Source organism: Pongo pygmaeus, chromosome 23, assembly GCF_028885625.2.
Source record: "Pongo pygmaeus isolate AG05252 chromosome 23, NHGRI_mPonPyg2-v2.0_pri, whole genome shotgun sequence".
NCBI classification, from domain to species: Eukaryota; Metazoa; Chordata; class Mammalia; order Primates; family Hominidae; genus Pongo; species Pongo pygmaeus.
The window spans coordinates 31,604,265-31,617,782 of record NC_085931.1 but is presented as its reverse complement, the minus strand read 5'-3'; the positions used below and the strand labels follow the sequence as shown (position 1 = coordinate 31,617,782).

Genomic DNA, 13,518 nt, shown 5'->3' with positions numbered 1-13,518 from the left:
GGGCGGCCGGGCAGAGACGTTCCTCACTTCCTATACGGGATGGTGGCCGGGCAGAGGCGCTCCTCACTTCCCAGATGGGGCGGCCGGGCAGAGAGGCTCCTCACATCCCAGACGATGGGCGGCCAGGCAGAGACGCTCCTCACTTCCTAGACGGGGTGGCGGCGGGGCAGAGGCTGTAATCTTAGCACTTTAAGAGGCCAAGGCAGGAGGCTGGTAGGTGGAGGTTGTAGCGAGCCGAGATCACGCCACTGCACTCCAGCCTGAGCACCATTGAGCATTGAGTGAGCGAGACTCCATCTGCAATCCCAGCACCTCGGGAGGCCGAGGCAGGCAGATCACTCGAGGCCAGGAGCTGGAGACCAGCCCGGTCAACACGGCGAAACCCCGTCTCCACCAAAAATACAAAAACCATTCAGGCGTGGCGGCGTGCGCCTGCAATCCGAGGCACTCGGCAGGCCGAGGCAGGAGAGTCACAGGAGCCTGAGGCAGGGAGGTTGCAGCGAGCCGAAATCACGGCAGTACAGTCCAGCTTCGGCAACAGAGGGAGACTGAAAAAAGAAGGAGAGGGAGACCAAAGAAAGGGGAGAGGGAGACGGAGAGGGAGAGGGAGACCGGAGAGAGAGAGGGAGAGGGAGACCGGAGAGGGAGAGGGAGAGGGAGACCGGAGAGGGAGAGGGAGACCGGAGAGGGAGAGGGAGAGGGAGACCGGAGAGGGAGAAGGGAGAGGGAGACCGGAGAGGGAGACCGGAGAGGGAGAGGGAGACCGGAGAGGGAGAGGGAGAGGGAGACCGGAGAGGGAGAAGGAGAGGGAGACCGGAGAGGGAGAGGGAGAGGGAGAGGGAGACCGGAGAGGGAGACCGGAGAGGGAGAGGGAGAGGGAGAGGGAGACCGGAGAGGGAGAGGGAGACCGGAGAGGGAGAGGGAGACCGGAGAGGGAGAGGGAGAGGGCTGCTTTTTCTTTTTCTTCTTTTTTTTGTTTGGAGATAGGGTCTTGCTTTGCCACCAAAGCTGGAGTGTAGTAGTGTGATCACAGCTCACTGCAGCCTCAACCTGCTGGGCTCAAGTGATCCTCTAGCAATCTTCCCTCCTCGGCCTCCCGAGCATCTAGGACTACAGGGGCATGCCACCGTGCCTGGCTAATTTTAAAATTTTTTGTAGAGACAGGGTCTTGCCATGTTGCCCAGTCTGGTCTTGAACTCCTGGGCTCAAGCAGCCCTCCTGCCTCAGCCTCCCAAATTGCTGGGATTACAGGCGTAAGCCACCATGCCTGGCCGTGTTTTTTTCTGATTCTGAAGTTATCAATATTTTTTATAGAAAATATGGGAAATACAGAAAAGAATAAAGAAGGAAATAAATATTGTCTGTAATTTTTTTTTTTTTTTTTTTTTTGAGATGGAGTCTCACTCTGTCGCCCAGGCTGGAGTGCAGTGGCGCAGTCTCGGCTCACTACAAGCTCCACCTCCTGGGTTCATGCCATTCTCCTGCCTCAGCCTCCCAAGTAGCTGGGACTATAGGCGCATGCCACCACGCCTGGCTAATTTTTTGTATTTTTAGTAGAGATGAGGTTTCACTGTGGTCTCAATCTCCTGACCTCGTGATCCGCCCGCCTCGGCCTCCCAAAGTGCTGGGATTACAGGCGTGAGCCACTGCGCCCGGCCTCCTTTTTTTTTTTTTTTTTTTTGAGACAGAGTCTTGCTCTGTGGCCCAGGCTGGAGAGTGCAGTGGCACAATCTCGGCTCACTGCTATCTCCAGCTCCTGGGTTCAAGCAATTCTTTTGCCTCAGCCTCCCGAGTAGCTGGGATTATAGGCCCAGGCCACCACACCCGGCTGATTTTTGTATTTTTAGTAGAGATGGAGTTTTGCCATGTTGGCCAGGATAGTCTCGAACTCCTGGCCTCATGTGATCCGCCCACCTCAACCTCCCAAAGTGCTGGGATTACAGGTGTTAACCACGGTGCCCGGCCTATTGCCTGTAATCTGATTACTCAGTTTGGTACTTTTCTTGATAGGCAGTCCAGTAGGCTCTGAGTTTTGTTTAATTACCTGTGACCAATTACAGTAGTTTTCTATTACTACTGTAAATAAATTGCCACAGACTTGTTAGAATAACACGTTTATAATTTTACAGTTCTGTAGATTAGAAACCCAACCTATGTTTCACTGGACTGAAATCAAGGTGATGGCAGGGCTATGTATCTTTTTAGAGACCCTAGGGGAGAACTCATTTCCAAGTCTTTTTCATTTTTTTTTTTAATATGTATATATTGAGATGGGGTCTTGCTCTGCTGCCCAGGCTGGAGTGCAGTGGCACAATCTCAGCTCACTGCAACCTCTGCCTCCTGGGTTCAAGCAATTCTCCTGCCTCAGCATCCCAAGTAGCTGGGACTACAGGCACCTGCCATGGGGCCTGCCACCATGCCCGGCTAATTTTTGTATTTTTAGTAGAGATGGGGTTTCACAATGTTGGCTAGGCTGGTCTTGAACTCCTAACCTCAGGTGATCCACCCACTTCGGCCTCCCAAAGTGCTGGGATTACAGGTATGAGCCATCGCACCCAGCCATCATTTCCAAGCCTTTTACAGCTCCTAGAGCTGCCCACATTCCTTGATTCCTGGCCCCTTCCTTCATCTTCAAAGGGAGCAATGGTTGGCCAAGCCCCCATCTCACATCACTCTGACTCCCTCTTCTGCCTCTCTCTTCTCCTTTTAATGACCTTTGTGATTGCCCTGGGCCTATCTAAATAATCCAGGATAATCCTTCTATTTCAAGGTTCTTAATTTAATTAGATCTGGAAGGTCTCTTTTGCCATGTAAAGTAACATATTCACAAGTTCCAGGGGATTGAGGGTGTGGACATCTTTGAGGTGCCATTATTCTGCCTACCATGCAAGTGTAGTGCATAAATCATGGAATCATTACATGGATCTCTGAGTTAGTTGTTCTTTTTGGTATCTTCGCTTCACATTTAAAGCTATGCCTAGCTTCTGAAGTAATTTCTGAATGGTCACAGATTATTTCTATTTAAATGTTTTTAGTTGAGTGGGGATAGGGGAGGAAGGTCTGAAGTCAGAGTACCCCAGAGCCCCTCTGGGCATTTGAAGGAGAGGAGGCCCTGGCAGTCCAGAGGAATTGAGGATGGTAAAAAATGCTGCCTTCAGTTCTTTTTACTGGGTGGAGTGACAGCTGCACTGGCAGTATGGCTAAACTGTGTTGATGATGCTGAATTCTGATCCTGGGATATTGTTAGAGCCCAACCCAGGGCACCTGGCCTGAGAGAGGAAATCCATGCTTATGCTTTATGTAAAAAAGAAAGCCTTGGTGGCCAGGTGTGGTGGCTCATGCATGTAATCTCAGCACTCTGGGAGGCCGAGGTGTGCGGATCACCTGAGATAAGGAGTTTGAGACCAGACATCTTGGTTTTGGTGGGTTTTAGCTGGCTTCTTTACTGCAGCCTGTTTTATCGGCAAGGTCTTTATGACTTGTATCTTGTGTTGACTTCCTGTCTCACCCTGTGACTTAGAATACCTGAACTGTCTGGGATTGTAGCCCAGTAGGTCTCAGCCTCATTTTACCCAGCCCCTATTCAGGATGGAGTTGGTCTGGTTCACACGCCTCTGACAATAGCTGATTAATTTTGTTATTTTTTTGTAGAGACAGGGTCTTACTATGTTGCCCAGGCTGGTCTCAAACTCCTGGGCTCAAGTGATCCTCCTGCCTCGGCCTTCCAAAGTGCTGGGATTACAGGCATGAGCCTTGCACCTGGCCTGGATACTTTCTAGTTGTGGTAAAGAGGCAACTAAAGTAATCTCTCCCTTGCTTCCATATCCTGTCCATCATCAAGTCCTGTTAACTCTTCCTCCAAAACATATCCTGAACTGGTCTGTTTCTGTCTCTACTCGTCGATTGCTGCCATGCTAACATCTTCGCCTCAGCTGCTGCAGGGGTCTCCTCACCTGTCTCTGTTTTCACTCTTGTCCTCCAAAATCCATTTTCTGTGCATCAGCCAGAGGGATTCTTCTAGACTTCAGTTCTAAACTTGATGCCCTAAGGCCTTCATGTGTTTGTTATTAGGATACAATTCAGGCTTCTGACCTGGCCTGTGGGGCCCTCTGGGGACCTTCTCTGCCTGGGCCTGAACTCCTGGGCCTCCTTGCTTCCTCTTTTCCACTGTGCTGCTGCAGCAGCAGCCTTTCCTGATTTGTCCTGGCTTCCTTCTTGATCAGATCCCAATTTAAGGAACCATCTTAGAGAGGCCCTCCCTGATCACATCAAAAGTTGTGTTTCAGGCACTATTGTTGGAGAAATAATGATGTTATGCCAATTTTGACGAGTTTTCAAGTCTCGGTGCTGTCTTCTAGCACGTTAGTTTCATCTGCCAGGTTTGTAGTGAATGTATCTTCTGTGTTTTAGTGCAGGGTATTGATAAAGTATTGCACAGGACAGAGCAAAGTACATAGGCTTTGATAGGGCCACTTCTTCCCTGTGCTTCAGTGTTGACTCGTTAATCAGCATTCTTTAAATCTCATTGCCTGCTTTTGCCTTCCACTAGCATATCCAGTAACAATAGATAATGTTTATTGAGCACTTACTATGTGCTGTGCTCAGTCCCAACTGCTTCACACATTTAATTTTTTTTTTGAGACGGAGTCTTGCTCTGTCGCCCAGGCTGGAGAGTGCAGTGGCGCCATCTCGGCTCTCTGCAACCTCCGCCTTCTGGGTTCAAGCAATTCTCCCGCCTCAGCCTCCTGAGTAGCTGGGATTACAGGCGCTCGCCACCATGCCTGGCTACATTTTGTATTTTTAGTAGAGATGGGGTTTCACCATATTGGCCAAGCTGGTCTCAAACTTCTGACCTCGTGATCCGCCTGCCTCGGCCTACCAAAGTGCTGGGATTACAGGCGTGAGCCACCGCTCCTGGCCATGCATTTGATTTTTTAAAAGAGTCAGTGAGGCATTGTTACTGCAGGTTGGTTTGGGTAACCTGTTCTTGGTCAAGGGGTGGGAACACCCACTTAGACTGTCCTAACACCAAAATGCAAACTTTAGCCATTGTGTCTTACCCCCTCTGAGTATACACAGTTTTAACCTTCAGCTCATATTACTCAGAGTTTATGTGTTTTGAGGGGCATGTGTACAATCGTTTCAGCAGCTGGAGATGTCCTGTGATCTTTTAACTGAAAAAAAATTATGACTTATTGGTTACATGGACTCTTTGGGGTTTATGGCAGTGTTTTTGTTTGTTTGTTTGTTTGTTTTTGAGACACAGTCTTGCTGTGTCACCCAGGCTGGAGTGCAGTGGCACGATCTTGGCTTACTGCAACCTCTATCTCCTGGGTTCAAGTGATTCTTCTGCCTCAGCCTCCCAAGTAGCTGGGATGATAGGCGCGCGTCACCACGCCTGGCTAATTTTTGTATTTTTAGTAGAGACGGGGTTTCACCATGTTGGCCAGGCTGGTCTTGAACTCCTGACCTCAGGTGATCCACCTGTCTTGGCCTCCCAAAGGGTTGAGATTACAGGTGTGAGCCACTGCACCTGGCCTATTTTTTATTTTTATTTATTTAAGAGATAGGATCTCACTATGTTGGCCAGGCTAGTCTTAAACTCCCAACTCAAGTTATCCTCCCACCTCAGCCTCCTGAATAGCTGGTACTATAGGCATTGGACACTGCACTCAGCTTGCTTTATTTTGAATGTGGTTTTCTATTTTGTAGAGCTGTTTTTGGGGGGTCTCATTTTGTAGGTCCAAAAGCTTCTTTGCATGTGTCCAGTGGATTTCCATGGGATCTTCCAGTTAGATGAAAGACGGAGAGATGCAGTGATTGCATTGGGCATTTTTCTGATTGAATCTGATCTTCAGGTAAGTCTTCATGAAATTAAAAGTTTCTTCATTATAAAAGGGGGTGTAGTGAGTGTTTAAGTTTGTATCTGCTTATATTTACCTAAAGCATTACTAGAAGAATACATTTGGACCTAATCAAAGTGGTTAGTGGAGAGAGTAGGACAAGGTGGGAATGAGACTTCCTAATGTAAAACTTCTTAGAAAATTTGAGTTTTTTAGAATTGTGTGCATATATTATGTTGTAAAAAAAGTGTTTTTTTGTTTGTTTGTTATTATGTGCCACAGAGTAAGTTAAAATGCTTTGAGAAGTAATTGTATGCCTTCCAGGGTAGGTTTGGTTTTCAAGCTCAGGTAAAATGCTCATCAGTCAGACTCAGGGGTATTGTATTTCTCCTTCCAAAAGGACAAAATCATTTTAGGTAATTTTGATATAATATCATCTTTTTCAAAATTGGCGATGATGTATATAAACTTTTAGAGTATATATCAGTGTATCTTTTTTTTTTGGAGATGGAGTCTTGCTTTGTTGCCCAGGCTGGAGTGCAGTGGTGCAATCTCGGCTCACTGCAACCTCCACCTCCAGGGTTCAAGTGATTCTCCTGCCTCAGCCTCCTGAGTAGCTGGGATTACAGGCACCAGCCACCACTCCTGGCTAATTTTTGTGTATTTTTAGTAGAGACAGGGTTTCTCCATGTTGGGCAGGCTGGTCTCAAACTCGTGACCTCAGGTAATCCACCTGCCTCTGCCTCCCAAAGTGTTAGGATTATAGGTGTGAGCCACGTGTGAGCCATCATGCCTGGTCTCAGTGTACCTTTTAATAGGGACTTAAAAGCTAGCCCTGTAGCTCCAACAAAAAAATAGTGTGACTGTTGTGTATGTGTATTTTTATATTTACCAAAGCAATTTAAACAAATGATTGATCATTGGATATTGAATCTTTTATTTATTTATTTTTATCATTACTAGATACTGTTTCTAAATTCCAAGTTAATTATGCTGTGTTAGGTAGATAAAGATGTTAGATATTTGAATATTTATCTAGAAAAGGTTGCTTCCATCTCCTGGAAATTTTGCTGTAATAAGCATTAATATTTTGACAGTATTTGTACATTTGAAACAAATAAGAATTTTAATTATAGAGCAGTATTTTAATAATTAAATAGGTTACCTGATCAAGGTTACATAAAAAACCAAAATTAGATACATAAGCTGCATTTTGGCTTTTCTTTTGCTATCTATTTATTTAGTCTTAGAAACAGAGTGTCACTCTATCGCCTAGGCTGGAGTGCAGTGGCACAGTCATTATTTAATGCAGCCTGGAACTCCTGGCCTCAAGGGATTCTCCCATCTCAGCCTCCTGAGCAGCTGGGATTATAGGCATTGGCATGATTTTTTAATTTTCTGTAGAAATGAGGGTCTTGCTATGTTGCCCAGGTTGATCTCCAACCCTGGTCTCAAGTGATCCTCGTGCCTAGGCCTCCCAAAGTGCTGGGATTACAGGCATGTGCCACCATACACAGCCTGCCTGTTTATTTATAAATGTGAAAAGAAAGAAAACCATTTTTTTTCTGTTTACCATATCCTACATAAATATAAAATGAATTATAAAGGGCAAAACATAATTTTAAAAAAATTTATAAGAAACTGTCGTTGTTCGAATGTGGATTACTTGATAATATCTTTGGCAAACACGTTTCTTGATAGATTTACCTGTAAGTCCTGAAAGTGTTGTACTTGTATTAGACTTCTTAAGATGACAACAAATAGATGAGCACAAGTTACTTTTGGTGTCATTCAGGTTCTGGGTAAGGACTAGCAGGGTTCCAGGTGGCATGTGATGTTGTCCCTTGGACCATAGAGTTTGCCTATATGCAGGGCAGCCCACCGGCCTCGTATATACTAGGAGAGAAGCCTAGCATGCTTTGCCAGCCCCCTGAGAAAGCCCTAGGGACCACCTTGGTTTACCTGGTGCTTATATTCCTTGCTTCCCTCCAGGATGGGCTGTGCATTGACCTCCTTCCGGTCCCAGCAGTGGGCTACCATGGTAGCAGCTGTGGCCAGAGGAGCTGAGGTGGTTTTACTCACCCTGTGCTGCTAATGTCATCACAGTTTATATAGGAAAGAGCCATCTGGAGCCACTTCCTCTGCAGGAGGCCATGTGGTTCAGCCCTTATGGAGTTTTGTTCCTGTCAGTACACTAGGATCCTCGACAGATGTCTTAGCCAGTTCCTTTTTATAGTTTAGAGAAAAAACTTTTGTTTTTGATAAAGTTCTTTGTTTTTGGTTATCTATTATGTATAACAAACTCCCCCCAAACTTAGTGCTTAATACATCTTTTTGTTTGATTCATGAATCTGCAATTTAGACAGGGCTCAACTAACTCCATTTAGCGTCGGTTGGGGTGGCTCAAAAGCTGGGGGCTGGAATCACCTGAAGTCTCATTCATGGGTCTTATCACAGCATAGCGTCTAGGTTCCAGGGCAAATGTCCTGAAAAAGAGCCAGGTGGAAGCTGCATGCCTTCTGCCATGTTTTTTTTTGTTGTTTTTTTGTTTTGTTTTGTTTTGTTTTTTTGAAACGGAGTCTCTCTCTGTCGCCCAGGCTGGAGTGCAGTGGTGCCATCTAGGCTCACTGCAAGCTCTGCCTCCTGGGTTTACTTACGCCATTATCATGCCTCAGCCTCCCAAGTAGCTGGGACTACAGGCGCCCACCACCATGCCCGGCTAATTTTTTGTATTTTTAGTAGAGAAGGGGTTTCACCATGTTAGCCAGGATGGTCTCGATCTCCTGACCTCGTGATCTGCCTGCCTTGGCCTCCCAAAGTGCTGGGATTACAGGTGTGAGCCACCGCACCCAGCCACCTTCTGCCATGCTTTTATGTTTTAATTTTTTTCGAGACAGGATTTCACTCTCTTGCCCGGGTTGGAGTTCAGTGGCACAATCTTGACTTACCGCAGCCTTCACCTCCCATGCTAAAGCGATCCTCCCACCCCAGTCTCCCGAGTAGCTGGGACTACAGGCACGTGCCACTGCACCCAGTTAATACTTGTATTTTTAGTAGAGACAGGGTTTTGCCATGTTGGTCACCTGGGTCTCGAATTCCTGAGCTCAAGTGATCCACCTGCCTGGGTCTCCCAAAGTGCTGGGATTGTGGGTGTGAGCCACTATGAGCCACTATGCCTGGCTGCAGCCATATTTTTGAAACTACTATGTGGTTTGTCAGCATTTCAAAACATCAAATAGTACTCCTCTTCTCTAGAGCACACTTCTTCTCTGGAGCACATCTAATCCTTAACTGGAACAGCTGTAAATAAGGAAATAGCTCCAAAAGCCAATGATGGAAGATTATGAAGCTATATGTTGGTGTTGATTGGCTAGTTCAGAAATTAGAGGAAAGTAAAATTTTTCACTGGGCTAAAGTTGGCTATAAAGTCTGATGCTCAACTTGAGAAGAGCAAGAGGAAACATGAAGTAGAAAATTAAAAAAAAAAACAAAAACAAGGAAAATGGACAAGGGACATGAACAGAAAAAAGTATCACCCAGTTGAGATGCCCACATTAGGAGCTTCTCTCCATCCCTAGGATCTTATTCTGGGGCTCATGGATGGGTTTTGGGGCTCTAAACCATTCTCACTGAAGACAGCTTTGAGTGCGTACACACATGTACCTCCTGGAGAGGCCCAGCCCCCAGAAGAGTCCTGAGCAGGCTGGACCCTCAGCTCCAGAAGGCAGGTGTGAACCCTACCTTAGGCTCCTGTGGTACAGGTTGATGGGACAGCCTCTGGACTCTGCAATGTGAAAACGGGAATGGAGTGATGCCATGTGAATTTACATGCACTTTACATTATCCCTGGAGAATCTCTGAGATGATTAGGATGTGGATGTGCTTTGCTTTGGGCTTAATCTGGGCTAAAAAGCTGCCAATCACTTATTTTATTAAATCTAATTTCTTCTTATTATTATTTTTTAGCACAAAGATTGTGTGGTTCCTTACCTTCTTCGACTTCTCAAAGGTCTTCCAAAAGTGTATTGGGTAGAAGAAAGCACAGCTCGGAAAGGCAGAGGTAATTGTATATAATGTTTTCCCTGAATATAAGAGAAAATATACATGTTCAGTGTCTGTAGGATCAAGTGTTTATTCATACTGACACATTAGATGCATCTTGTCTCACTCCTGGCTGTGAAACAACTGCCTGCAGCATTGTGGGCTGAGCTTACATCCATGTGTTGGCCACAGCCCATGGATGAGTTGGGGAGAAGGTAGGCCTGGGTAGGCCAGCTTTCCATTGCATTGTTCTGAGAGTGAGCAAGAACGTTGAGACCTTCAAGAACCTTTTCTCATGTCTCATTGGCCAGAATTGGGTCATCTGCCTGTCCCCAAATCAGTCACTGTTACCCTTAGAATTTATAGGCTCACTCCTGGAGTGACGTCAGTTTTCCAGATTATATTGCTGCTGCTCAAAAAGGGTGAGATGGAGGTTGGGGAACCAACAGCAATGTTCACTGTAAATAGTTTCATCACTTTGTTTCTAAGTTCCAGTTAAACTTTGCACCTTTAGAAACGGAATGAATTGGCTGGTATGGTGGCTCACTCCTGTAATTGTAGCACTCTGGGAGGCCGAGGTGGGCAGATCGTTTGAGCTCAGGAGTTTAAGACTAGTCTGGGTTGGCCGGGCATGGTGGCTGACGCCTGTAATCCCAGCACTTTGGGAGGCCGAGGCGGGTGGATCACGAGGTCAGGAGTTCAAGACCAGCCTGGCCAATATGGTGAAACTCCATCTCTACTAAAAGTACAAAAATTAGCCGGGCACAGTGGTGTGTGCCTGTAGTCCCAGCTACTCGGGAGGCTGAGGCAGAAGAATTGCTTGAACCCGGGAGGCAGAGGTTGCAGTGAGCCGAGATATGCTACTGCACTCCAGCCTGGGCGACAGCGCGAGACTCCGTCTCAAAAAAAAAAAAAAAAACAGAAACCAAAACTAGTCTGGGCAACATGGCCCAGTCTGCTAAAGATGGGTTTTGCTGTTCTCATTAACATTCTGGGCCCTGCAACAGCACCGCCACTGGCATGAACACATGCACAGAGGTCACCAGCTCCAACTCTGTGCTACCACTGCCATTGGTGCAAATGTGCACACAGACCCCAACGGCCGTGCACCACTGCTGCTGCCAATGCCCACACAGAGGCAGGCAGCCCCAGGCCTCCCAGCACCCCGCCTCAGCCAATGAGCGTGCACCCCATTGCACTGCTGGTGCTGCTGGCACAAGCAAATAGGCTGCCACTATCCGACAGAGTGCTTTGGCTGGCACTACCCTTTAGAGTGTTGTGGCTATGGCCCAAGAACACCTCAACCCCTCCAGTGCTGCATGTTCTCAAACTCAGAGAGCCAGAAAACAAAGCTGAGTGCCCAATACCAGCCCCCCAGTGTTGGAGGACACAGCCCAGGAGTGCTGAGCTGAGCCTTAGTCCCCCATGCTGAGCTGAGCCTTAGTCCCCCAAAAATCTGCCAGAAATGAAGCCAGTCGACTGAACCCAATCAAACCCCCAAAGACATCAAAGAAGATAAAAGCACCACCCCCAAAAAAATCCATCCAAAGGACAGCAGCTTCAAAGATTGAAGGAGCATCAGCCCACGAAGATAAGAAAGAGCCAGCACAGAAACTCTGGCATCTCCAAAAGCCAGTGTCTTCTTCCTGCTAAGTTGACTGCACTAGTTCCCCAGCAGTGGTTCTTAACCAAGCCAAAATGACAGAAATAGAATTCAGAATATGGATAGGAACGAAGATCATCAACATTCAGGAGAAAGTTGAAACCCAATCCAAAGACTGTAAAGGATACAATAAAACGATATAGGAGATGAAAGATGAAATGGCCATTTTAAGAAAAAACTGGCTGGGCACAGTGGCTTACACCTGTAATCTCTGCACTTTGGGAGGCCGAGGTGGGTAGATCACTTGAGGTCAGGAGTTTGAGACCAGCTTGGCCAACATAGTGAAACCCCATCTCTACTAAAAATACAAAAAATTATCCAGGTGTAGTGGCAGATTCCTATAATCCCAGCTACTTGGGTGGCTGAGGCAGGAGAATCGCTTGAACCTGGGAGGTAGAGGTTGCAGTGAGCTGAGATCATGCCACTGCACTCCAGCCTGGGTGACAGAGTGAGACTCCGTCTCAAAAAGAAAACAACCAGACTGAGCTGATGGAGCTGAAAAACTCACTTCAAGAATTTCAGCTGGGCGCAGTGGCTCACACCTGTTATCCCAACACTTTGGGAGGCCAAGGCAGGTGGATCACAAGGTCAGGAGTTCAAGACCAGCCTTGCCAAGATGATGAAACCCCGTCTTTACCAAAAATACAAAAATTGGCTGGGTGTGGTGGCACACGCCTGTAATCCCAGCTACTTGGGAGGCTGAGACAGGAGAATCACTTGAACCCGGGAGGCAGAGGCAGCAGTGAGCTGAGATCATGCCACTGCACTCCAGCCTGGGCAACAGAGCAAGACTCCATCTCAAAAAAAAAAAAAAAAAAGAATTTCAAAATAAACAACAGAATTGACCAAACTGAGGAAAGAATCCCAGAGCTCAAAGACCAGCTCTCCAAAATAACTCAGACAAAAATAAAGAAAATAAAGAATGAACACCTCTGAGAAATATGGGATTATGTAGAGACCAAATATACAACTCATTGGTGTCCCTGAAAGATAGGGAGAGAGAAAGTAAGCAACTTGGAAAACATATTTCAGGATATTATCCATGAGTATTTTCCCAATCTCACTAGAGAGGCCAAAATTCAAATTCAGGAAATGCAGAGAACCCCTATGAAATACTACACAAGAAGACCATCCCCAAGGCACATAGTCATCAGATTCTCCAAGGTCTCAATGAAAGAAAAATGTTAAAGGCAGCTAGAGAGAAGGGGCAGGTCACCTTCAAAGGGAGTCCCACCAGGCTAACAGCAGACCTTTTAGTAGAAACTCTGCAAGCCAGAAGAGAATGGAGGCCTATATTCAGCCTTTTTGTTTTGTTTTGTTTTTCTTTTTGAGAAAGAGTCTCACTCCATCACTCAGGCTGGAGTACAGTGGTGTGATCTTGGGTCACTACAACCTCTGCCTCCCAGGGTCAAGCAGTTCTCATGCCTCAGCCTCCTGAGTAGCTGGGGACTACAGGCGCACACCACCATGCCCAGCTAATTTTTGTATTTTGAGTAGAGACAGGGTTTTGCCATGTTGACTAGGCTGGTCTTGAACTCCTGGCCTCAAGTGACCCCCACCTCCTCAGCCTCACAAAGTGCTAGGATTGCAGGCATGAGCCACTGGGCCTGGCTCATATTCAACATTGTTAAAGAAAAGAATTTCCAACCAAGAATTTCATATCCAGTCAAACTAAGCTGTATGAGTGAAGGAGAAATAAGATCTTTTTGAGACAAGCGCATGCTGAGGGATTTCTTTACCACCACCTGCCTTACAGGGTCTTGAAGGGAATGCTAAACATGGAAGGGAAAGATTATTACCAACCACTACAGAAACACACCTAAGGGCTGGGCGCAGTAGCTTACACCTGTAATCCCAGCACTTTGGGAGTCCAAGGCGGATGGAACACCTGAGGTCAGGAGTTCGAGACCAGGCTGGCCAACATGGTGAAACCCCGTCTCCACTAAAAAGACGAAAAATTAGCTGAGCATG

General features: G+C 46.7%; 1 protein-coding gene across 2 annotated transcripts in view; it reads left to right on the top strand.

Moving 5' to 3' along the window:
- The window catches only part of PI4KA (phosphatidylinositol 4-kinase alpha), a 155,377-nt gene that overhangs the window by 17,339 nt on the left and 124,520 nt on the right, over window positions 1-13,518 (top strand). For both annotated transcript variants that reach the window (XM_054469096.1, XM_054469095.2), the window contains exons 2-3: window positions 5,742-5,858; window positions 9,810-9,903. In XM_054469096.1, the coding sequence (XP_054325071.1) occupies window positions 5,742-5,858; window positions 9,810-9,903 (211 nt within the window). The remainder of the gene's footprint in view (window positions 1-5,741; window positions 5,859-9,809; window positions 9,904-13,518) is intronic.